The sequence below is a fragment of the Crocuta crocuta genome, unplaced genomic scaffold (genome assembly GCF_008692635.1).
Source record: "Crocuta crocuta isolate KB4526 unplaced genomic scaffold, BGI_CrCroc_1.0 scaffold68, whole genome shotgun sequence".
NCBI lineage: Eukaryota > Metazoa > Chordata > Mammalia > Carnivora > Hyaenidae > Crocuta > Crocuta crocuta.
In genome coordinates, this window is record NW_027532426.1 from 1925724 (window position 1) to 1951734 (window position 26011).

General features: G+C 49.6%; 1 protein-coding gene across 3 annotated transcripts; it reads left to right on the top strand.

Moving 5' to 3' along the window:
- The first annotated feature begins 10026 nt into the window (after window positions 1–10026).
- CCR7 (C-C motif chemokine receptor 7) lies at window positions 10027–24264 on the top strand. Of its 3 annotated transcripts, none has more exons than XM_077779299.1 (3): window positions 10027–10087; window positions 17055–17104; window positions 20003–24264. In XM_077779299.1, exons 1-3 carry the CDS (start codon window positions 10078–10080, stop codon window positions 21080–21082), a joined length of 1140 nt encoding a protein of 379 aa, XP_077635425.1. In that variant the 5' UTR covers window positions 10027–10077; the 3' UTR covers window positions 21083–24264. The 3 variants fall into 3 exon arrangements, with proteins under 3 accessions (XP_077635425.1, XP_077635424.1, XP_077635427.1); XM_077779298.1 differs by lacking the exon at window positions 10027–10087 and adding an exon at window positions 10094–10315; XM_077779301.1 differs by lacking the exon at window positions 10027–10087 and having other exon boundaries at window positions 17056–17104; window positions 19603–24264.
- The last annotated feature ends 1747 nt before the right edge of the window (window positions 24265–26011 follow it).

The following is a 26011-nucleotide window of genomic DNA, read 5'->3' on the forward strand; positions in this document are numbered from 1 at the left end:
TGGCTGAAACTAGAACAGCATGAGGTTTCTCTGAGCAATTCTAGAACAAACTGTTCCCTTGCTTTCCCTTTCACCTTTCCTCAGACCCCCATCCTCACCTGCCCCCACTCCTTCCCTCACAGAGCTTGGCGACATGAAAAACACAGACCTATAAACTCTTCCTCTCGGCACTGAACCCAGGTGGCAAAACAGGAAGCATCTTCTTGTTAAGGCAAACCCATTGTGTTCTCTGTGCACGCGTGTCCTGACAAGCAGCAGGAAACCGCCACCGGGCCGTGGCAACAGGTGTCAGGTTGACCTGAGGTCTCCTGTTAGCCTATGCCTGGCCCTCCTTCCCTTTCTTCCTCCTGGACAGCCGCCTCCTTCCTCCTGCAGCCAGACAGCTCCCCACCTCACACCTGCTGCTCCTGACCTTTGTGGTGGCCCAAGGCCTGATGAAGACCTTAAAAGGCCTAAACCCTAAAAAGATTATAGCTTCTCTCCAACTATAATCTGTAACACTGACCAACCAACACACATATGCGCGCGCGCGCACACACACACACACACAAAACCAAATACCCTGGAATTAAGAGAGCTGCTTCTTTAGATTTTCGAGTTAACAAAATTCTAGGTAAGTTCAAAGCTGAACGTTTCTCAAGTTTGGGGTGTCCCTGTCTGGTTCGAGCCCTAAATGTAACTACCCAAGTTATCCAGCACTGATGGAGGCCCACTCTCCTTGGCTTCATGTGGGAGTAGATTGTTCCCAAGTAAACTAAAACAGGGGTTAGAGCTCGGGGAGGGATGAGAGATAAGATCATGGACTCGATCTACTTGCCCCAAGGGACTGGAAGCCATAGCACACTCTGGGGAGAGTCAGGAATTGGTACTTTGACCAGGACTCCAGCTGCGGGAAAGGCAGGACTGAGTTTCTGCAGATCTGGCTCCCTCCAGGGGACTCTGGGTGTGCTTCTTTCTGGTACCTTCCAGAGAAGATCTCTGTTCTTTGTTGCCCTTTTCAAGACTCACCCTGTTCTTTCTGATGGTAACAGGGGTGTGAGTTCATGGTAGGCTAAGTTTTTCCTTTTTATTTTTTCTCTTTTACATTTTTTCCACTTTTACTGAGGCGTAATGGACATACAACACCGTATTAAGTTCAAGGTGCACAGCATAATGACATGATTTACACATATTGTGAAATGATTGCCACAATTAGTTAGCATCTATCACCTCACAGATACAAAACAAAAAGAAAAAAATTTTTTCTGGTGATAAGACCTCTTAAGATTTACTTTCTTAGGAACTTTCAACTATACTGCCCGTCAGAGTTGCCTACAGTGGCCATGTTTCCTGTCACACTCGTGCTGAGTCTTTACCCCTCCTGAACTCTTCCCACCTTGTTTTGTGGTCTCATGTTTCAGCTCACGCCTCAGCTTGACAAAGAAAAATGTGTTTTTATTAACGTTTTTGAGAGATTTCAGCTAAGAGGGAAAATCTAGACTTAAAAAATTTTTTAATGTTTTTTATTTATTTCTGAGAGAGAGAGAGAGAGAGAGCAGGGGAGGATCAGAGAGAGAGGGAGACACAGAATCCAAAGCAGGCTCCAGGCTCTGAGCCAGCCGTCAGCACAGAACCCGACGCGGGGCTCGAACCCATGAACCGTGAGATCATGACCTGAGCCGAAGTCGGACACTTAACTGACTGAGCCACCCAGGCGCCCCAAAATCCAGACTTTTAAATACTGTTTTCAGACATGCCTTTGGTATATTTTAATTTCTTCAGGATCTTGTACTCAGTCAATATCATCTATTCTGCGTGTCCTATTTAATATACTTGAGAAGACTGGCTCATCTAACCTAGGCCATTAGAAGCTTATCTTAAAAAATCAGTATTTTTCCAGTTTGTTGGCAGAATTAGCACATGGACTCCGTTTCACCTGAGAAGACTTGATGGATCAGAGCAGTAAATGGTATATCGCCCTTTACACATTCTAGCAGCCTATGGCCTTAGGTGGAAAGCACAACCCTAACCAATTGATTCAGAAAAAGGAGTTCATGAAAAGGATACAAGGTGGGTCCAAGAATTGGTAAGAAACAGCAAGACCACGTTCAGGGCTTTACAGACAGAAACAACTAAGGTAAGGTATTCTTTACCCTCTAGGCCACCAAGTCGTCAGTGGGCAGTTGGACTGAATAACTAGGAAAGTTTCTTCCAGATCCTGCTCCGAGCGCCTTCTTAGAAATCTTTGCTCATGGGCAGGACTTCCCCAAAAGCAATGCGCACATTCTCAGAGAATAGGATGGGGTACAGGAAGCCTTGTATAAGGGCACCTTTTCCAGGCAAGGAGGGGGACAGCCAGGACCTGTCTTTCATGGACTTCAGGTCATGCCTAACGTCAGTCTGGCATGGTGGGAAAAGCCCCTTAGCTTGCAGTCAAAGGTCAAGTCACTTTTTCTCTATGAAGTCTCACTTTCCTGGATCAGAAATTGAAACCTAGCAAACAGAGCAACCCTGGAGGTTACATGGGTAAGATATAGGAATGTGCTTAGAAATACAGAAGCTCAAGGGGCGCCTGGGTGGCTTAGTCGGTTGAGCGTCCGACTTTNTAGTTGACTATGATTTATTGGGCCTTCAGGACCTAGCACTTGACCCAACACCTGACTGAGTAGGTGCTCAGTTAATGGATGCCAGATGAATGGTTGGATGGACAAATGGACAAGCAGAGTAGTGAGGAACAGTCAACTCTAGGAAAGACTTTGCACATCATCTGTTGACACATCACAACAGCTATGTCCAAAGACGAAGCAAAAGCAAAAGATGTCTCATGTGCCAAACATAATTTACCCATCACTCAGGTGACAAAGGCCAAAAACCTGACCCACGGGCTATGTGTCCCCTTTGAGAGACCAGCTCAAACAGTGTGGCTCTCCCTGTGTCCTGAACTCCCAGACTGAGAAATGCTGAGAAAGCAAGCAATCTGTTCAAAGTCTGCTTTGAACACGTCTGGCCTTGGCACTTGCTACTGACCACTGACCACTCCCCTCCTTCCTTCCCCTGGGTCACTCCTACTCCTCTTAGATGACACTTTTTTCCCTGCCTTCCTGAGTCCCCTCCTGTGTGCCCTGGTGGCTTCTTGGGCTTGCTCTACCCCCACTCCATTAGTTCCAACTATATTTTGCCTTCCATTATTTTAAAAATATTTTGAAAAATTTAAATATAAAGGTGTGAAAAATAACACAATCATATTCCTGGATACCTCTCCATTTGCATCCTCTTCCTTTCCCATATTGAGCTTAATGTATACCTTGTGATGCACGTTTTTGTACTTTTACTGCTCATGGGTAACTGCCTCTTTACTTTTCCATCTTCCCCACTATTATGGAATAAATGTTTGTCTCTCTAAAACCCGTATGTTGAAACCCTGACCCCCAGGGTGGCTGCATTTGAGGATGGAGCCTCTAAGGCAGTAATTAAGGTTAAATAAGGTCATAAGAGTGGGGCCCTGATCCAATAGGACTAATGTCCTTATAAGACGAGATAGCAGTGGGGCGCCTGAGTGGCTTAGTCGGTTAAGCGTCCGACTTTCGCTTGGGTCACAATCTGGTGGTTCGTGGGTTCGAGCCCCACGTTGGGCTCTGTGCTGACTGCCAGCTCAGAGCCTGGAGCCTGTTTCAGTCTGTGACTCCCTCTCTCTCTGACCCTCCCCTGCNCCCTGCTTTGACTTTTAAGATTCTCCAGAGGAAAAGAGGCAGCAGTGTCAAGTAGCTGGCTTCAAATCTCTTGCTGAATGTGCACTACACACTCCATAACAAGTGCGATAAGACAGAACCCTCCGTGATGGAGGATATCATGGTGGGACCCAGTATTGAATGATTATGGAATTATACCAAACTACATAAAAAATCTGTTGTTGTTTTTTAAATCACAGCACTGTTTGAGGCAATGCAAAGATGACCCAGGAAGGTACACAACACAGTTTTGTTTTCAAGAGGTGTGAAGTCTATTCCAGAATAGAAAATAATACACATGCTATTGCCATATATGCCAATTTGGGTGTCACCAAAGTAAAGTGCTATGGAAGTTCAGAGAAGAAAAGGCAGTGCAGGTGGGCATCCTGGATCTCCAAGGATGAGATGGGACTTGGAAAGTCATACTGAGTTCCTCCTATCCTGTACCTTCCATAAAGAGTGTGTTCACAGTGAATAGTCACTGACTGCATGCTAACACGTAGAGGGAAAGCTCACAATCAGTGCTAGGGAATCCCCATTGCCTCACACAGAGACCAGCTAAGAAACCGAAACTGAAGGCTTCCAGGCCACAACATGCCATGTCCATGTAGCCAGAATTGGAAGGGCTTGGCGGTACAGTGAGAAGAGAAAAAGGGTCTGAAGTGAGCACCACCACTTAGCATCAGGCAGAGGCTACTAAGGAGACCAGAACCGGTAACAGCCCTTTATCCCTGTACCCCTAACAAGGTGGTGCATCTGCCACAAAATTCTCTAGTCTTTCCCAGTGTACTTGTGGACTTTCTATAGCAGCCTATACCAGTGGAGAACCAAGAAAATCCCTGAGAATAACAAGGAATATCCTGAAAAGAGAGCTTGGAGCTTATGTGGTCCAATCCTGTAACTTTCCAGATGGACAGACAAGAACCAGAGAGAGGAAGTTACTTGCCCAAAGTCACATAGTAAGTTATAGCAGAGGCAAGACTGGAACACAGGTCTTCTGCCTCTAAATTTATTTTTTCTTAAAAGCATCTAAGGGGTCCGAGAGTAAGCTTCCGGAATAATTCCAAACTGAAGTTTCCTGACATTCCTTACCAATACCCTGCCCAGATACAACCCTTGAGAGTCTTTTCCACCTGGTTCAAGAGATTGCCCATATCCCTAAAAGCAAATGGGCTCTAGATGCCAATGATGAGAGTAGCCAAAACCTTTGGACTGGAGGGAAAGTTCAATGAGGACTTCTCATGCTTCCATTTGGGGATTTGGAATAACACAGAGTGGTTAAGCAATAGGCAGGATGCCACAAAAAAAAAATCCTTCACTTCAGAGTTTCAGATGCCTTCTGGGTGTCTTCTAGGCGTCCCATTCCCCTCACTTTACACTTGAGAAAGCTGAGGCCCAGAGAGGGGATGCAATTTGCTCAAGATCATACAGGGAGCTAAGCTCACTGCCCAACAGAATGTTCATATGTCTGGGGAGAAGAAACCCTATTCTATCTACTTGTCCATCTGCCTTCCAGCCCTGTACAATCTTGGATTTCTTTCCCTTATTTTAGGTAAAGCATCATGTCATGCTTGGTCTTGGTTACAACTGCAAGGAACAGGGGTATAATCTAACCTTAACTTCTTAATCTATACCTTACAATCTTTGGGGACAGGAATCACCTGTATCAGTCAGGGTTGAAGCAAGCAAGATCCACTCTACGTATTTAAAACAAAAGCAATTTAATATTGGGAGCTAGTTATACAGTTGATGGAATTGCTGAGAAGTCAAACAAGGGATGGTGAGGCCACCCAGAGATTAATAACAGCAGGAAGTTTCCAGCATCCCTAGGGCTGGAGGGACACAGGAAGAAGGTAGTATTTCCAAAGCCCAGAAACTAGGGCAGGAGCTGGCACCAAAGTGGGGGTACTCATCAGGTGCTGACACCACGGCAGCAGGGGCTGCCTGATGGACTCTAGGATCACAGACATGAAACCACTGCTGGGGATGCCCCCGGAAGCAGAGAAAGAAACACCCTAGTGATGGAAAAAGCTATACTATGCGAACAACACCCACAAAGGAGTTTGAAAGGCTATACTAATATCAGACAAAATAGACTTCAAGACAAAAATTTATTATAGAGACAAAGAAGAACATCTTGTAATGATATAGAGATCAATACATCAAGAAGATATAACAAATATACATATATGCACCTAAAAAACAGAGCCCCAAAACATAGGAAGCACATACTGACAGAATCAAAGGGAGAAATAGGCATTCAACAATCATGGTCAGAGATTTCAGTACCCTACTTTCAATAGTGGGTAAAATAACTAGGAAGATCAATAAGGAAACAGAAAACTTGTTCAACTATAAATCAACTGAACCCAACAGATATCTATAGACTGCTTCATCTGACGACAGCAGAATACATATTCTTCTCAGGTGCACATGGAACATTCTCCAAGATAGACCATATGTTAGGAAACAAAACGTATCTCAACAAATTTAAAAGAATTAAGATCAGGGCACCTGAGTGGCTCAGTTGGCTAAGGTCCGACTCTTGATTTCAGCTTACGTCATAATCTCATGGTTTATGAGGTTGAGCCCTTCGTTGGACTGTGCTGACAGTGTGGAGCCTCCTTGGGATTCTCTCTACATCTCTCTCTGCCCCTTCCCCACTCTTTCGCCCTCTCTCTCTCAAAATAAATAAACATTAAAAAAACTACACATATAGCGGCGCCTGGGTGGCTTAGTTGGTTAAGCATCCGACTTTCGCTTAGGTCATGATCTCGCAGTTCGTGGGTTCGAGCCCCGCGTCAGGCTCTGTGCTGACTGCCAGCTCAGAGCCTGGAGCCTGCTTCAGTCTGTGACTCCCTCTCTCTCTGACCCTCCCCTGCTCACGCTGTCTCTCTCTCTCTCTCTCTCTCCTAGAAATAAATAAAACATTGGAGCCTTAAAAAAAAACTACACATATAAAAATAATAAAAATAAAAGAATTAAGATCATACAAATTATAATCTCTGATCACAATAAATAACAGAAGGAATGGGGCACCTCGGTGACTCACTTGGCAGTGTGTCTGACTCCAGCTCAGGTCACAGTCTTGTGGTTCATGAGTTCGAGCCCTGCATCATGCTCTGTGCTGACAGCTCAGAGCCTGGAGCCTGCTTTGAATTCTGTGTCTCCCTTTCTCTCTCTCTGCCCCTCCCCCACTCATGCTCTGTCTCTCTCTCTCTCTCACTCCCTCTCTCTCAAAAATAAACATTAAAAAAATTTTTAATCAATAACAGAAAAAATTTCAGAATCCACAGATATGTGGAAATTAAATAACACACTTGTAAATAATCAATGGGCCAAGGAACTCACAAGGGAAATTAGAAAATACTTCTAATGAAAACACAACATATCAAAACCTATGGGATGCAGCTAAGTTAGTGCTTGGAAATTTATAGCTATAAATATCTATATTGGGGGAAAAATAGAAAGACCTCATATAAAAAACCTAACTCTTACCTTCAAAAATTAGAAAAAGAAGACCAAACTAAACCTGAATCAAGCATAAGGAAAGAAAGAATAAAGATGAGAATGTAACTAAATGAAATAGAGAATAGGAAAAAGTAGGGAAAATCAATAAAACCAAAACCTGGTATACTGAAGAGATTTACAAAATTGACAGATACCCAAACCACATAAAAAGATCACAAGAAAATAAAACTGCAGACCAATATTCCTTATAAATATATATATATATATATATATATATATATATATATATATACATGCANATTCAGCAGCATATAAAAAAAGATTAGGGGCTCTTGGGTGGCTCAGTTAGTTGAGCATCCCACTCATGATCCCAGCTCAAGTCAAGATCTTTCAGTTTATGAGATCAATCCCCACCTGGGGTTCTGTGGAGCCTGGTTGGGATTCTCTCTATCCTTCTCTCACTGCTTTTTCTCTTTCTCTCTCTCTCTCTCTTTCTCTCTCTCTCTCTCAAAATAAATAGGTAAACTTAAAACATTAAAAAAAAACAGGTATTTGAGGTTGGTTCAACATACAAAAATCAAACTACATAATACACCATATTTAATAGAATAAAGGACAAAAAAAAAAAAAACCCAAGGTGGACACAGAGAAAGCATTTAACAAACTCCAACAAACTGGCAATAGGGGAGAACATGATATATAGAAACGAACTCAAAATGGATCAGAGTTAAATGTCAGAGATAGAAGTATAGAACTGTCAGAAGAAAACAGAGGAATAAATTAAATCTTCTTGAATTTGAATTAGGCAGTGGTTTTTTAGATAGAATGCCAAAACCGCAACTGATGAAAGAAACTAAATGAATTTAAAAATTTTACGCTTCAGAGGGTACCATCAGGAGGTGAAAGACAGAGGCACCTGGGTGGCTTAGTCAGTTGAGCATCTTACTCTTTTTTTTTTTTAATTTTTTTTAAAATTTATTTCTGAGAGAGAGACAGCAAGAGCAGGGGAGGGTCAGAGAGAGAGGGAGATACAGAATCCGAAGCAGTCTCCAGGCTCTGAGCCAGCTGTCAGCACAGAGCCCGATGAGGGTCTCAAACCCACGAACCGTGAGATCATGACCTGAGCCAAAGTTGGACGCTCAACTGACTGAGCCACCCAGGTGCCCTGAGCATCTAACTCTTGATTTGGGTTCATATCATGATCTCATGGTTCATGGGCTCAATCCCTGTGTCGGCCACCACTTTGACATTGCAGAGCCTGCTTGGGATTCTCTCTCTCTCTCTTTCTGCCCCTCCCCTGCCCACACACACACACTCTCTCAAAATAAATAAATAAATAAACTTAAAAAAAAAAAAAGAATGTGAGGGTGTTATATGGAAACCAACTTGACAATACACTATCTAAAAAAAAAAAAATGTGAAAAGACAATCTACTAGATTGGAAGAAAATATTTACCAGCCATATGTCTGATAAAGGACTTATACCCAGAATACATGAAGAACTCTTACAACTCACAATAAAAAAAACAAATAACTCAAAAATTGGCAGATGATTTAAATAGACATTTCTCCAAAGAAAACAGAGAAATGGTCAACACCATTAGAGTAATGCAAATCAAAACCACAATGAGATACCATTTCATAACTGTTAGATGACTAGAATCCAAAAGGCAATAACAGGTTTTGTCAGGGATGTGAAACCTCCATATAGAGCTTAGGAGAATGTAACATCATGAGGCCACTTTGGGAAATAGTTTGACAGCTCCTCAGAAAGTTAAACCTGGAATTGCCATATGACCCCACGATTCTACTTCTAGGTCGGTCCCCAAGAGAAATAAAAGCATATGTCCTACACAAAAACTTGTACATGAATGTTAATAGCAGCATTATTCATAAGAGCCAAAAAGTAGAAACAAAACCACTCACTGGTACCCAAGTGTCCAACTGATGATGGATAAACACAATGTGGTATATCCATACGATGGAATATTATTGGGCCATAAAAAGTAATGCGGAAATGAGACATGGATGAACCCAGAAAACATTATGCTAAGTGAAAGAAGCCAGACATGAAGGCCACATATTCTATAATTCTATTTACGTGAAATGCCCACAATAGACAGACCTATAGAGCTAGAAAGATTGGTGGTTACCGAGGGCTGGGGCCAAGGTTGGAGGAGACATGGGGAGTCACTGCTAATGAATAGGGGGAGGGTTGCAGAGGGAAGTGATATAAAATGTTCTAAAACGATTGTGGTAATGGTTGCACAATTCTGTGAATCTACAAAACCACTCACTGGTACCCTTTAAAAGAGTGAATCTTAAATTTATATGTGAGTTATATCTCCATAAAGAAAAATGAAAAAGAAATAAAAAAAAACAACGAAAGGAAGAGAAAGAAAAAAGAAACATTCTGACAGTGCCTCCCATTGGCCAAACCTATCCAAGAAGCTGGAAGACAAAGTTGTCTGGGAAATGTAGTTCCCTGTGACACTGAGTAAGGCAAAGAAAAGATGGGGATAACGCCCATTCACCTCTGATTCCCTGGCCCGTGGTATTCAGTCTATAAACACGTGTCAAATCTATAACTGGCCCTTATTCTCTTGCCTTGGGCTGGGATCTTTGTCTGCGGGGCTACACAGGGGGCTTTTTGAATATAAATAACCTGATGATTCATGATCCTGTGACAAATGAGGGGGCTATCACTGTCACATACTCATACCCTTTGGTTCCAGAAAGCACTGTGGGGTTGAGGCCGGATTGGAGGGAGGAGTGGGTGTAGGAGGGGCAGAGAAGAGGGTGGCTCCTCTCAGAACTTAAAAGCACTTCCTCCCCAGACAGTGGGAGCTCAAGACCCGGCACAGCCTTCCTGTGTGGTTTCAGCCGCCCAGAGAGTGTCATGGACCTGGGTGAGTGAGCCTCTCTGTCTGAGAAAAAGCGGTACTGGGGTCACTCTGACATCCAGCCTGACTTTGTGGAATGGAGGTGGAGGAGGGGGATGGAAGGCATGGAGAAGCCTCCTGAGAAATCACGCCCTGCGTTTGGCGGGAATCAGTGTCTGCTCCCAGAGAATGCCACCCTGTTCTCCCAGGCATGGCGGATGCACCTTTCAGACCTGGGGAAAGGGGTAACCATCGGTGAGTGAGGCTGTGTCTTTCTAGAACAGTAGGGAACAGAGAAGGCTGCAGGGCTAGGGTTGGTGGTGATCTGGATGGCACCTGTTCTCGTCTCAGCTTGGGGTGACGGGGGAGGCTGTCCGGGACCTGTTTCATCAGGGACAAAGCCTCCCCAGAGGGCTCTGGACTCCTCCACTTCCCGTCGGCTCTCTGATTTCCACCTTTGCCACCTGCTAACCAGGGATCAGAAGCTCTGCGCGCTCAGGGTTGCGAGGAGGAGCACATTTGTGCCAGTGGGATAGGTGGTGCAAATGTAAGCCCTCTGGCTTGGCTGCCGCCTCTTGCAGGTTAAAGGCTGGGTGGGCGACAGGAGATGGGACAGCAATGGGGCGTTCAGTTTGGAGTCAGACCCCGGGCCTCCAGCACAGCCTCTGCCTCACTTCATTGCTTTTTCTGCGCTGGCAGATGAGTCTTCCCTTTTAAAAGCCTGTCCTCTGGCCTAACGTCGGTCTTAACTAGAGGGAAAGAAGCTCTTGCGAGGGTTTTGAGGGGTACGTCCCGCTCCAGACACCCCATTTGTAAATCTCAGCCGTGAAGTCAGACCCGGCTGAGGCTACGAAGGCCAGGTTCCTGGATGGTTCATTCTCACCAGCAAGCAAAGCACCACGGCGGCCTCAAAGCCGCAAGAGGTTGGCTTTAAAAAGTGAAGGTTCACGGGTGCTGGGCTGTCCTCAATACTCCTCCCACCACACCACAGCCTCTTGCCTTTACTCTACCTCCCCCACACCTGCTCGGAACCCTGGGCGGACAGAGCGATCAGCTGTAAAGGGGTTAAAGTAGCCACCCACCCGACCATCTGGGACTCCTGAGAAGGTAGGGTCTGATCTTTACCTCTCTATCCCAGGTGCTTTGGGGGTGGAAGCAGAAAGTATCTGTGGAATGAATGAATGAATGAATGAATGGCATCAAGAACTCTGAGTTGATTTTAGTGTTTTTTTTTTAATATTTTTATTTATTTCTAGGAGAGAGAGAGAGAGAGACAGCGTGAGCAGGGGAGGGTCATAGAGAGAGGGAGACACAGACTCTGAAATAGACTCCAGGCTCTGAGCTGGCAGTCAGCACAGAGCCCGACGCGGGGCTCGAACCCACGAACCGCGAGATCATGACCAAGAGAAAGTCGGACGCTTAACCGACTAAGCCACCCAGGCGCCCCAGATTTTAGTTTTTAAAAATCTCTTCCAATCTCCTGTCCTGCCAGCCGCCTGCTAGCTAATTCCACTCCCCAGACCCCCACGCCACTCACCACAATCACAGAACGCAGGCATCACCCGCTGAGCAGCGACTTCTAACTCTCTGTATGACCTCTGGAAGGAAACCAACCAGTGTCCCAGTGGTGTGCTGGGAAATGTTGAAAAACCTGCTCCCCCGAAGGAGGAAGGGCCCTGATTGGTAGTTCTTGCCAATTTCCATAGCGTAAATTCTCCCACCGTGGTCGAATTAAGCTTCAGACAATTTCAAGGCATGAAATGGCTGAGCACAGAGTCAAGGAAGGATGTACGCAATAGGTTCTGGGCCTGTAAGAACCAGCTCTTTAGTCCACCGCTGAGGGTCTCCCCCTCCCCAGACCTAGGTTTGGGGAGCTAGTCTCACAGGCTTTGATGCGGGGAAGGAGGGCAACCTCTGGTTTAGGAGAAAGGGATGTTCTTGTCTGCTTCACTCAACTCAAGAGAGAGCCCCAACGGCCAAGCCTGAAATACTGGTAAGAAGGGAAGCCACTGAGAGAAACTTTGCTCAGAACGGACTCTGGGCGGTTGGTAAGACGGGTAGGCCACGGAGGATCCGTTTTTCTCTCTTCGTCTGCCCGGCAGGGAACAAGAGGTGGGTGAGGAGGCAGAGTTTCTGTTACACAAAATGAAAACCCCGAAGCAGGACTGAGCTGGTCTTTGATTCACGATTTGAATGAGCAGCCCCCACCCCCCGTGCCCCCAGGCACCCTCCCCACCTTCGAGGGAGGAAACTTAAGACCTCAAAATTCTCCAAAGCAGAAAAGCAAAAAGGAGCCCATCAGAGACTTCTCTCTCATAGCTTGACCTCGAATGATGGCAGAGGGATGTTGATGGAACTCAGGGGCNCATCAGCCATCACTGGTGCGGGAATTCGGGCATGACCAGTCTCGTGGGGTGAGAGGCGCATTGTGTCAACAAGCCACTGAGACAAAGCGAGATACGAAGCTGATGGGGTAAGGGTGAGGCACTTGGGAAGCTCAAAGAAAAGCATAGTGACCGTGGGTCAGAGGGGCATTTCAGTTGGGTTTTGAAAGGTAGGTAAGCATTACCAAACCAGAGAAGGAGGAACAAGGGATGCGGGATGTGGCAGGGATAACAAACTCAAGTTTCATCAGAGGCCAAGAAGGCAAACGAGGGAAAGGGCATAAGCTGTGGTTAGTGGAGGGGAGCAGAGTGAACCAGAGGGTGTAAGCCCCACCGAAAGGCATCCAAATCCAATTTTTTAAAAATATTTTTATTTATTTCTAGGAGAGAGAGAGAGACAGCGTGAGCAGGGGAGGGTCAGAGAGAGAGGGAGATACAGACTCTGAAATAGGCTCCAGGCTCTGAGCTGGCAGTCAGCACAGAGCCCGACGCGGGGCTCGAACCCACGAACCGCGAGATCATGACCTAAGCGAAAGTCGGACGCTCAACCGACTAAGCCACCCAGGCGCCCCCAAATCCAATTTTTTGAAAGTTCAGTGTAGCCGGGCAGAATATCCAGGGGCTCTGCCTGCGGACCCCCAAGCAGTCAGCTCCGACACAAACTACCAGAAACAAGGAAGAAGCAAGTAGAGGGGGGTATAAGGAACGTGGCCGTGCCACGGAGGAAGGGAGGAAGGGAGGCAAGAAGGACAGGCAGGACCAGTCTTTAAGACTTTGTGTGGCATTGCTAAGGGGTTTGGGCTTTATCCTGAAAGCAATGGGGAGCCAGTGAAGATTTTTATTTTTCAGTTGAGTGAAAGGATGTGAGTTGCATCTCAGAAGGAGCTCTGTGGCGGTAAAGCCTTATGTCAGGGCAGAGGTAGGGCCAGCTCTGAGATGTTAGGGGACAAAAGCAACACAGTTGGATGACCCGTGGGATGTGGGAAGGTAAGCATTCCCATCACGCTCCGTGGAAGTTTCTATACACAGAGGGCTCATCAGAAATGTAATGGGATGCAGTCGTGAGAGTTCCATTCAACTCTCAGATTCATCTTTTAGCAGCTGTGTGACCCCAGGCAAGTGGCTTAACCTCTCTGGGCCTCTATTTTTGGGAATATAGTATGAACATTGCAAGACATGGCTCACAGGATGTTACAAGGGAGAGATACACAAAGACTAAGGGGAAAAACAAAAGAGGGGTTAGAGTGTGGTTTCTGGAGACAGAAGGATTCAAAGCCCAGATCCCCTACTAGCTGACTGTGTGACTCTGGGAAAGTTACTAGTCACTCTGTGCTTCAGTTTCCTCGGTGCCAGATGGGGGTAACAGGAGTACCTATGCCCGGGCTTCTGTGAGGATGAGATTATCAGACCTGGGAAAGGTTTGGTGCGGACTGAGAGCTCAGCGAGATCTGAAAGGTATCACTGGATAAAGCAGTTGACATCACAACTGATTGACTGTAGGGTTCAACCAGCAGTTGTTCAGGCCTACCTTCTGCCTGAATAGGGGCCCTCCAGTCTTCCCACCTTCTCTCCAAATTTCCTTACTGCCTCCCTGCCTCTTCTCTCCCCTTCTCCCCTGCCTCCTCTCCACCACGCCCCGCCTCCCCCACCCCGGGTCTAAAAAAGAAAAAAATGTCAGCACGTGAAGAATTCCAGAGAGGAAAGTTTGGGGTGGCTTTGAGGCCCAGCTGATGGACAGCCATGATTTCCTGGACAGCCTGGAGGGCTGAAAAATGTGAAGATGGAAGTTTGGAATTTGGGGGAGCAACCGACCAGCAATCAATCCCCTCCTCCCAGTCAGGAAGGCAGTTTCCCTTGCTGGGGGCTCAGGTCGGAGTTCTAGGGAATTTTCTTTTCATTATGATGATTACTAGAAACTCAAGAACTCAGAAAACACCCAGCATGTAAGTCACCCACTTCTCAACCCCTGAGATTCCCAACGTCAGTGGCCTCACCCAAGCTGGTGCCCAGGGCCCGTTGCTTTATGACTTTGCACCAGACGGAAGTGATCTGACTCATGGCCACTGACCAGGCTCCTGCCCTGCCACAGAGTTCCCCTAAATTCCCATTCGATTGCCTTTCTTGAAAACAGCCTATTTTGGTTCTACAAATCCTTGCTTATCCGCCATTTCCAACACACCTGGAATGAGAAGTCATCTACACACACACACACACACACACACACACACACACCTTTCTCTTCCCCGCGACCAGTGGGCAAAGGAATGAGACAGGGCCCAGGAGGAGAAGGGGTTGATGGAGTAAAATAGAAACAGCTCTTGCTCCTTGTATCTCACCCGTTGTGACTTATCAAAACTTTGAGGTTTCTCAGTTCTCACTGACAGTCAAAGCGAGCTTTCTCTAGAGTAACGAAGTATTCGTATGCGTTGAAAGAAACCTCGAGCGCTTCACGCCAAGATGAGTCAGTGGAGGCTGGACGGTGCGCATTGGACCCTGACAAGAGCATGGTTAACGTAAAAGACGTAGGCTTGAGTGGGGCCTCTTGGGGTAATTCACCCAGGAAGGGGGATGGGAGAGGGGCGCTAGGATGTTGCCTGACAATCTGTTCCCCTCCAGGACTGCAGATACTCAGGCGCAAGCTGGAGACAACGGGATAGTGGGTGCCTGCCCTCAGAAAGAGAAGACAGCCAGGAAGGCAGGCGCAGATAGACCGTGAGGGTCTTGACTGCCGAAATAAGCTTCCGGGGCTTCCTCCTTAGGACTGGATGGAGAGGTCTTCAGGATTTAGGACAGCTGGTGGGGTTGGGCATCAGAGGTCAGCCTCAGAAAGACGTGTCTAGCAGCAGTGTGCGGTATAACTTGCTTGAGGTGGGAGAAATACCTACTTGTTTATGTGGCCTGATGCCCTTCCTCCTTCACCCAGGAACCCCCAAGCCCAGAATCCCCCGCGTTAGGCTCTCCACTGGAGCACACGGTCAATCGGGTGTCATGCAGAGAAACTTCCAGCAGGTGGCGCTCTGGCCAAGGGCACAGAATCCCTGGTAATCTGCTCCCTCTTGGAAGCAGAATTCCTCCTGGGCTGAAAGAGGGCCCCCAGCTTCCAGGAGGTGCTTGATGCACAGCCCCAAGCATTTCCCAGTCCCTACTGGGACTGGAGGTGGGACCGGTCTGCAAGTCCCGCCTGGGCATTTATTGGTGGCACCCCAGTTACTGATTGTCCTGTGGGCCAGGCCCTAGCTGGGGACTGAGGGTCCCATTGAAGGTAGGAAAGCACAATTCCTGCCCTCTGGGTGCTCCCAGAAGGTTAGGTGACTTGTACAGAAAGTACCCTGTGAACTGTCCTCCCTGCTCAACCCTCAGAGGAAAGAAGTTCCTGCTCCAGCCCCTCAGCTCCTCTACAAAGCCAGACTGAGCAGCCAAGTGTCTATCTTCAGACCACAGCACACCAGGCCTGTGCTCACCTAGGGTCCTAGCCTGTTGCTCAGACTCAAGGAGAGCCTCCTGGCTTCCAGAATGTACCCAGGCATACTCTGGGCAGGCCAGGCAGGGTCCCTTCCCCACAGCTGAACATGTTCCCCTTTCCCACATCTCACAAGGGCCCCGGATTAGGCAGAAGTTAAAGATAGAACATACACACACACTTCAGTCAAGTGAAAAACAGTAGTTACCTCAGAGAATAGTCTCCCATCATACCACGCTGTCACAGGACAGTGTCCCCTCAGGCCATCCTGGTACTCTCTCCCTTGGAAGAAGAGGAAGCAGAGCATTCATTCATTCATTCATTCATTCATTCATTCATTCATCAACACACAATTCCTGGGTGCCTTCTTGACTTGCGGTCTGCTCTGGGTAAAAGGGGAAAGATCCCTGCTCTGAAAGCAAGCTGAGGGAGTAAGCAACGTAAACCACCAGCTGGCCTTGATGAATGTCAAGAGGCTATGGAGGCAGATGGGTCCCCAAAGCACTTTCCTATCCTTGAGCTGCCAGGAAATAACCTTACTCCTCCACCTAGCCCTGTGACGTCACCCTATTTCCTCAGCTGGCCTCGCCCAGAAGACACTCAGGGCTGTACTTGGGGCTGCCCACTCACCTGGATGCAGGAAAAAGGCTCCCCAGTGGCTACTGGCACCAGAGCAGTGCAGGACACACACACACACACACACGTGAACACACACACACACACACACACACCCTGACCACCCCCACTTCAGGGCTTTGCTTCCCATATAACCTGGACTGGGAGGGACCACTCAGACCCAGGAGTCAAGGTCAATCAAAATTCAGCCTTGAGGGGTGGTGTGGACCAGAGTGGACTTCCCAACCCCAGAAGACACCCTGAAGAGCCAAGAAGGGGGTGGGGAGCGGGGCCTGACCACTGATCCCACTCCTTTCTGAGGTCTCAGAGCAGAGAAAGAGGAGGGGAGGGCGGCAAGGCTGGGCAGCCAGCCAGGTGCTTCAAGGCACAATCTGGTTCTGATGTTCCAGCAAAAGGGGTGCCTGGGGCTTGTGACGAAAGTTCCCAACAGTGCCCCCACCCCTCCCAGAGGCTTTCTTTCGTAACAAATCCCTGGCCCTGCCATGCAATAACTTTCTCACCTTGTCTCCTACAGGGAAACCAATGAAAACCATGCTGGTGGTGGCTCTCCTTGTCAGTATCCAGGTGAGATCTGTGGCCAAGAAAAGCTCTGTTCCCTCCTCCACACCCCCTCCCCAAGCCCACCCCTTCCCATCCCCGGGGGCCTGGTGGAGGAGGTGGGCACTTGCTGGAAGGAAAAAGACCCAGACGCAAACCCACTCGCCATTCCTTAAGCTGATGGCAGCCCCTGTCCATCTGCTGAGTGACCCTACAAAGCCACCGATGATCTCTGAATGTCCTTTACTCCATTTAAATTAAAACATGGGGGCAGGGAATCAGACACCACCATCTCCCCCACCCCACTTCCACTGTCCCCATCCAGGATACGAAAATGTGGGCTCCATCTGAGGTCATGGAAAGGACCTACACAAAGCAAAGCCTGGGAGGTATCGGAGTCCGTACACATGTATGCACAGCCATACATGTAAAACTTCTTCATACGTGAGCTGAGAGAAACCTTGGTCTGGTGGCCTGGTTCCTATCCAGTTATCCCAAAGTTGTCCCCCTCCCCCAGTGTGCAGCCAAAGCCTCCTCCAGAAGCCCCCGTCCCTTCTGTGAAATCAAGAGGCCCATTTGGGCCCCACTTAATGGGGAGGGAAGAAAGGATGAGGCCTGGGACCCTGGGGGCGGGGGTGGTGCACATACGTTATGGGGGCCCAAACTCTGCAGGAGTGAAGTACCCCGGTTTACAATGTTCTGCTTCACGATCCCAGAAATAGAGACAGGAAATCTGGCCCCTTGAAGTGCCTAGAAGAAACTGTAACTCATACAGTTTACTCTCTTCCATTTGTCAGGGGTGGGAGCTCTCTTGGAGCGGGAGGGGGAGGCTGAAGCCAGAGCTGGAGAGGCAGTCCTTCAGAATTTGGCTCTTCCCCAGGTCTGGAGGCCAGAGGGGCAGCTTTCCAAGAGCTCCGGCCAGAGGCAGGCCCCAACCTGGGCACTGTTCCCAAAACCCCATCCCAGAGGCCCCCCGGAGCTTGGGCTGCAGCCCACAGCCTGGCCCCCCTCCTCATCACCACTCACTCCCCTCTTGCTTCCCATTTCCAGGACTTGGGAAGGGCTGTTTTGCTGCAAGTGGAGCCTGGAGGTTGGGAGGGGACAAGGGACAGCTGGGGCTCGTTCTTCTCTTTACTTGGGGGAAGGGGGGTGGCTCAAATGGGGCAGGATATGGTGGCACTGTGGGCTACAGAGGCATCAAGCCTGGTGGCCGGGGAGCCAGGAGGTGATAAAGGGGAGAAAGAGAAGGCAGGACAAGGTGGCGGGGAGCATGCTTCAGAGAGGCTGGGGGTACCCCTTTATGTCCAGGGACCCCAGGCTTAAAACCCTGGGCCTTCCCATGGGAGGCTGAGAGCAGCCAGCCTTTGCCAGAACTATCAGCTGCCATCATGCCCACATGAGGGAAAGGGGGTCGCCACCGACATTTCTCAAGATAGCAATGCCTAAAGAAAAGGCTCCTCGACATTAGTATGTCCTTGCTCTTCTCCCCAAGCAGGACAGTGATAAATTCAGAATTTGGAAGTAAGAAAGACAGACAGGATGCAGGGAGGTCAGGAGACTGGGTTACACTCTGGCTGTGTAACCTTGAGCGAGGCTCTCCAAGGGCCTCCCTTTTCTCATCTCTAAAGTCCCTCCAGCTCCCCAGTTGTATGAAAACCCCATCCTTTTGAGCTGCTCAGAGCCCAGTTCCCAGAGGAGGGACCGTGGGCTTCCTGAGGTGGCCTTGCAGCCCCGCTGCCGAGCTGCACAGGCTTAGCCATCACCGCGAGCTGAGGCACGGGCAGATGTGAGCCCTCCTTCATTGATAAAATCACAGCAGGCTGCCTGAACCCTCACCCTGCCCTGCAGACAGGCTAAAAAAAGCCCTGAGCAGCTGAGCCTGGCTGATTGGGATCTGCTGGAAGAGATTGCAAGGAAAAAAGAGACAGCAACGTAGGGGGAGAGGGTAGCACAGAGGGAGAGTGGGAGACAGAGCCACACTCTCTTCCTGGGGTGCAGGGAGGGCTTTGTCACAGCTGAGGAAGCTATGGCCCAGCAGAGTCAACAGCTCCCGCCATAGCTGAGTGTACTTGGACAAATACTGTCTGAGCCCCTACTGCATGCCAGGCACCATGCCTTGGGCCCCAGGGATTCGTAGAATTCTTCGAGTCCCTCACCACCCAGAGTCACGGCAGCTCACCCCACACCAGGGTTTTAAGGCCTCTCAGCAGAGCATTTGCCTTTCTCTCTTCTTGCTTCAGGCCCTCCTCAACCTTAACCCCAAGGTGGATTTTTCCTCAAAAGCTCAAGTATTTTGTAGGCTCCCTGGAAAACTCTTTCTAGCAGATTCTGAAGGAGGCTCAAGAAGAAAGGCACACATCTCAACTCTCCTGGATTTGTTAGGCACCTCACCACACCCATGTGAGGGAGATAGTACTCATCTCCGTTCCACAGTTGAGAAAACTGAGGCTTAGAGATAAAGTGTGTTTATCTGGCCCAAGGCTCATCTGACCCTAAAACGCAGACACTTTCTTGTCCCCCATCAGGACACGTAATGATGAGTCTGTCAGAAATGGCAAGATCAGACCCTGGTTTCCTATTAGAAATGCAGAATCTCTGCTTCCAGACTATTAAATCAGGACATGCATTTCGACAAGACCTCCAGGGAATTCATATGTGTGTTAGAATTTGGGAAGCACTGGTTTCAAGCCAAAGAACCACCTGGAAAGTGGCCCAGATTCATGGGGCCCCGCCCTCCGAGATGCTGGTTCGTAGGTCTCGAGTAGGATCTGAGAATTTGCGGGTGATGCTGATGATGTCAATGGTGGGGGACCACACGTTGAAACCACCGCCCTGGGGCCAATCCCAGGGCAGCGAGCTGAGCTGAGCTGAGCTGGAAACCACTTCGCTGAGCTGGATCGTGTTGCTCTATTCCCTTCCCTGCAGGTGTGCCTATGCCAAGATGAGGTCACAGATGATTACATTGGAGAAAATACCACGGTGGACTACACGCTGTATGAGTCCATATGCTTCAAGAAAGACGTGCGGAACTTTAAAGCTTGGTTCCTGCCAGTCATGTACTCCATCATTTGTTTCATGGGTCTGCTGGGCAACGGGCTGGTCGTGCTGACCTACATCTATTTCAAGAGGCTCAAAACCATGACCGATACCTACCTGCTCAACTTGGCCATGGCGGACATCCTCTTCCTCCTGACCCTTCCTTTCTGGGCATACAGCGCAGCCAAGTCCTGGGCCTTCGGCATCCACATTTGCAAGATCATCTTTGGCATCTACAAGATAAGCTTCTTCAGTGGCATGCTGCTGCTTCTTTGTATCAGCATTGACCGCTATGTGGCCATCGTCCAGGCCGTCTCGGCCCACCGACACCGTGCCCGCGTCCTCTTCATCAGCAAGCTCTCCTGTGTGGGCATCTGGATGCTGGCCATGGTGCTGTCCACCCCAGAGCTGCTGTACAGCGGCCTCCAGAAGAGTAGCAGCGATCACGCGCTGCGGTGCTCCCTCAATCCTGAGCACGTGGAAACACTGATCACCGTCCAGGTGGCCCAGATGGTGGTGGGCTTCCTCATCCCCCTAGGGGCCATGAGCTTCTGCTACCTTGTCATCATCCGCACCCTGCTCCAGGCACGCAACTTTGAGCGCAACAAAGCCATCAAAGTCATCATCGCTGTGGTTGTGGTCTTCATAGTCTTCCAGCTGCCCTACAATGGGGTGGTCCTGGCCCAGACGGTGGCCAACTTCAATATCACCGGCAGCGGCAGCTGTGAGCTCAGCAAGCAGCTCGACATCGCCTACGACATCACCTACAGCCTGGCCTGCGTCCGCTGCTGCGTCAACCCTTTCTTATACGCCTTCATTGGCGTCAAGTTCAGAAGCGATCTCTTCAAGCTCTTCAAGGACTTGGGCTGCCTGAGCCAGGAGCGGCTTCGTCAGTGGTCTTCCTGCCGCCACACCCGGCGCTCCTCCATGAGTGTGGAGGCCGAGACCACCACCACCTTCTCCCCGTAGGAGGCTCCTCCGCCAGGACTAGACGGACCTCTCCCGGGGCCCCTGGGCTGGGGACAGGGAGCAGATGACTCAGGCTCCAAAAACTGCAGAGGGAAAAGCAGTCCTGGCTGTTAAGTTTATCTCATGGGGAAAGCCTGTGCCACAGCCCGGGCTTCATCCCGGCCCTAGCTACCTCCACCAAGGTTGCAAAGAGTTGTGGCCAGTGAGCCACACCAAATCCTGCAATGCTCCCAAACCAACGCTGTTGTCTCCCAAACCAAAACCCCGAAGTGGACGTCAGAATAAAGTCCACACTCTCGGGGTCAACAGATAGTTGGTGACAGGTAGGCTGGTGGAGGGGCCTGGCGGGTCCTCTGAAGGAAACTCCTTCCGACCTAGAATGACATTCTCCCTGAGATCCGAGGGCTGAGCCACGTCTTCCAGAAATCAAGGCTTTGTCTCCAAGACCAGAGATGGTGGGGAGGCTTGGCATGGCAGCGAGTGGGGATGCCAATGGGCCAAACTCCGACTTCCTGCCTCCATCTCTTTTTCTACTGTCATTCGAGCCAGGAGGAAATGGGAGCCTCTAGGCCTCCCCGAAAGTGCACTTGCCCCTCGCCTGGCACCTCTCATCAGGCTGCTGCCCTCCCAGGCTCTCCTCAGGGAGGGGTGTGGTGTTTCCTGCAGGCCAAGCCAGCTGCCTCTGCCCGGCCAAAGCCATGCTCCCAGCCAGGACTCTGGGGCAAGGATGATGTGGAGCCAGCCCTTCTCGGGTCTCAGCTCTGTTCGGATGGAGGAGAGTACAGGGAGAGAGGTTAGGGGCCAGGGGGTGGGGACCGTGCTGGCTGCCAAAGACCAATGAGCTGCTTTTTGTTCTTAGTCGTGGGGACAAAAACACTCTCATCCTGTCCAGCATGGTTTACTCACACACGAATACAAGTTTTCCCTTGAGGAATCAACAGCTTTAAAAGAAAGGGGAAATTTTTTTGATAAATGACAAATGGGTATGTTCCTGTTGTGCAAACTCCCACTTCTCTCTTTTCCCTAGTCTTCATTTCTCAGAGATGCTCAGAGCCACGAGGTCTGCCGAACTATGTCCCGAACACATCCAATGACGCAAGCCCAAGAGGCTAAAAGAGGCAGGGGGAGGGGAAGCACATGGTGCCCATCTGGCAAATGTCCTTCCAGAGCTCGTGGGCAAGGACCCAAGCCTGTGCCATCAACAGTGACCCAGACACACCAGTCTGAGCTGAGCTCTGGAAAGAACCAAGTCGTCAAGCTCTGGAAAGAGTTGTCGAGCTCTGGAAAGGACCAAGCCTGCAACCTCAATGGCTGGGGAGCTCTCCCTGACCTTTAGCAACATTCACACACCGGTCTGCTCATCTTTCCAGGCTCGGTCTGAACCAGAGCCCCTGACCCTTTGTCAGTCTTTTCAAGCTCCCCCAAAGTGGTGTTTTGAGGGAGGGCCTCCCCCCTGGGCTCAGAGACCACAGCATGCTGGATTAAGGGGGGTTGGGATGAGACCCATATGACAGGCTGCACCCTTTGCTGGATGCTTGAAAGCCAAGTTCACCCATGTCCCTCCCTACTGACCATTGTTGCCGCAATAGCCAATGTATGGTTACCAACCACGGAGGGGTGGGAATCTAGAAACAGCCACCATGCTCCACATATATCCATGTCCCTGAGTGCCCTGATGCCTGCCCAGGACCTGATCCCTCAAAGCTCGAGAGGAAGTTAGCTCATGCTGTGACATATGAGGAGGGGTCTGAAGGGACCTGCAAAGCAATAGCTTGGGGCCTGATGGGGAGAGGGGGGATGACACATGCAAAGGTGATTCCATCAATTTTCCAAAGAGAAAAGAGCCTGCCTGGTAATGAAGCCCATTGTCTATTTCACAAGCACATTACATTACCCTCCTCCACAGGATGCACTGGGCACGGTTTGTCAGCCGGCCTCCACGCCAGGACCCGACGCCCTGGGAAAAAGGAACCCAGCACGGGCGCAGTCAGCCTGGGGCAGTGCACACCACAGCAGCATTAAATTTTAAAAGGTGCAGCTGCCGACGCGTGTGCACGAGTGTGGGGAGAGAGGAGGGACCCCATAGTGTCTGTGGGACCCCAAGAGGAGCATGAAGCCCACCAGTGTGTACATCCTAGTGAGGGTACAGGCAGGAAACTGAGCCTCAGATCCTGAAGGGAGAAATGTAAAGGAATGGTCACGACCAGGAAGCCAGGCCAACCGCACAAACACACCACTTCGGCTTCAAATACGTTTTTCTAAAATAACTGGACATCTCCAAGTATTTACAAAGACAACAAAATCCCGGCAGTGTTAATTCCCCAAACTGCTTGCTCTCTCTTGGCTCACTGCTGGCCTGAACCCTGTTTCCTTGCCCAGCGTCCTCACATGCCTACCCTGAACTTCGGGGGACACCTAGGAAGGTGGAATAGACTCACTGGGGAGCACCTCCCCAAGAGCTTCTCTCACTTCTCTCTCATCTGCCTCATATAACTGCCCCATCTTCCTGGGTTTATGACCCCCACAGTTCCTCCCCGTCTCCTGCAGCCTCCCCCTTCTTTCCAGCCCCAGCAACTTGCCCCCCAGCCTCCCTGGCTGCAACCCCAGGCCACAAATCTGCCCTTCCAGCCAGAAGCACCGCCCCTCTAGAATCATGTATTCACAGAGCTACAAGGGGCCTACAAGCTGTTCCAAGCCCCAGTCATTCTCTAGATGGGGAAATTGAGGCCCAGAGGAAGGAACTGACTACTTAACCAGACACTGCAATGTAAGGATACCGGATAAACTTTCTTCAGGCGCCTGAGAACCTGGCAAGATTGTGGAGGCGGATGGGGGAGAGCAGAGGCTCTGGAGACTGGCTGACTGTGAACCTCAACTCTATTGCTTCCCAGCTGTGTGACCTTCAACTGTTGCTCAACTGCTCTGAGTCTCAAATTTCTCAACTGCGAAGTGGAAAGGATCTGGCACACGTTTAGCGCGGTGCCTGGAATGCTGCATGTGGTGGTGAGGGGCCCAGGCTCTGTGGCCAGACTGGCTCGTATCTCAGCTGCGCTGCGGGTTTTAGTCTCTCTGTGCCTCGGTTTCCTAATCCATGTGATGGGAAAAAATCATTGCACCTACCTCCTAGGATTGTCATGAGGAGCAAATAAAATCTATATATGTAAAATGCTTAGAAATCCTTATGGGAGTGTTGTTGATAATCATTCAGAAGTGTTTAATACATGGTAACTAAAAAAACAGTTGCTAACCACAAGGAAACCAGATTCAATTCCTTAGCCCCATTTTTATCCCCATACAACTTATAAATCGAGCTGGAGAACAAGCTGAAGATTAGGCCGTCTGTCCTTCCCACCAAGTGTACAGGTGAGCCAACCGAGGCTCTGAGAGGTGAATTACAGCCCTGAGGTCTCTCAGGAGCTCCTGGCCATGTTAGAACTTGAACCCAGGTTCCCAGGCTCCATCCAGAACTCTTCTTCCAGACCTCCGGCACTCACTCACACAGCCCTACACGTCCACTCTGGCTTACGCCATCCTCATCCCAGACCACGTAGCTCCATCGCTCCCGTCCTGTGGCCAGGCCCATAAGGAGACTCTCCCTTCTCCCCTTTAAATCATCCCTGTCCTTGCCATTGAGTCTGGGAGAATGAGGTACAAAGAAAAGAACTATGGCAGCCCGTCCAATGGAATTCAGGCAACTGATCTTTTTAAGAAACGATCCTCTCTGGAGGTCAGGTTCTCAGTTACATGTCTATATGGAAGGTAAATAGTTGGAGGAAGAAGAAACAGGTCTGTGGGGTCAGGGGTGGGAGTTGAGGCGAACGAGATGGGAAGCAGAGGGGAGAAATTCTGAGTGGGGGGCAGAAGTCAGGGGGAAGGTGGGGTAGGAATGTATTCTAGGCACTACTCAGCTAGGGGCCAGACCTGGCAAGTGTTGTCAGTGGCTGGAAAGATGTCCCACCACACACACACACACACACACACACACACACACACACACACAGCTTCCCTGGGCCTCTCAATCACAGGTGAGGAGAAAGGGGCTCTATTAGTCTTGAGACAGGTGGGCTCATGGCTTTCTTGGTCAGGAGGAGGCTAGAAACAGCCCAGTTTCCCTCGTCTGAGCCCCCAGGGAGTAAAAGAGGGGGTGCTTCTCCTTGAAATCAAAAGAGCAAGCGTGTCAGCCCTCCCAGCTTCCACTCTATGAGAGCAGATGTTTGAGAGGCACTGTAGGGAGGAGGAGCCTCATTACACACACACACACACACACGCGTGTGCACACACCCCACCCCCAGCTCAGCCATTTGTCTTGTCAGGGCTATGTAGCCATTTGTCTTGCCTAGAAAGAGACCCGGACAAGGGGTCTGCTGTAGAAAAGGCTACATAGCCCCTTGCTCAGCCAAAGCAGCTCTATACCAACAAATCTCGTCTGATCTCCAAAATCAACCACAAGGGCACGTGATTGCTCCCACGGACGCCTCTGTGTGTGTGTGTGTGCGCAGCCGATTCAGACTGCTCTTCCTCCCGCATCCACTGTGAAAATGGATATAACCTTATTTTCATCTGTTGTTCCCTAACCCCAGGGAATCCACTTGCTGGATTGCTCCATGTGTCACAGTAACCACTACACAGTGTGGCCTCCAGGTGCTTATCTCTGTGTAAGTAAACATCAGTCTGCAGGAGCAGGGCAGGGGTCAGGCTTTGCCCCGGTTCTGGCCAGTTCACTCCCTCCGGGTGCAACAGGCCCGAAGGTCAGTTGTCCATCCCCCTGGCAAGAGAGCAAGTGAGGAAACATGCCTTGCCCCGGAGTCCTCTCATGCCTGTGTCAGAGCTTGTTGCTCAGGGCAGCGTAGTTTATATTAGTCCCAAGTAAATATCTGACATTGTGAAGTTCAACAGATACCACAGATGAAATGCCCCAGACCCTTTCCC

Bases quoted from the DNA above. Each gene is read 5' to 3' on its own strand.
- CCR7 (XM_077779298.1), top strand. From the start codon at position 10,177: ATGGAAGGCATGGAGAAGCCTCCTGAGAAATCACGCCCTGCGTTTGGC. The intron at 10,316-17,054 runs GTGAGTGAGGCT...TGTCTCCTACAG, and splicing joins GGGGAAAGGGGTAACCATCG to GGAAACCAATGAAAACCATG. The intron at 17,105-20,002 runs GTGAGATCTGTG...CCTTCCCTGCAG, and splicing joins CTCTCCTTGTCAGTATCCAG to GTGTGCCTATGCCAAGATGA.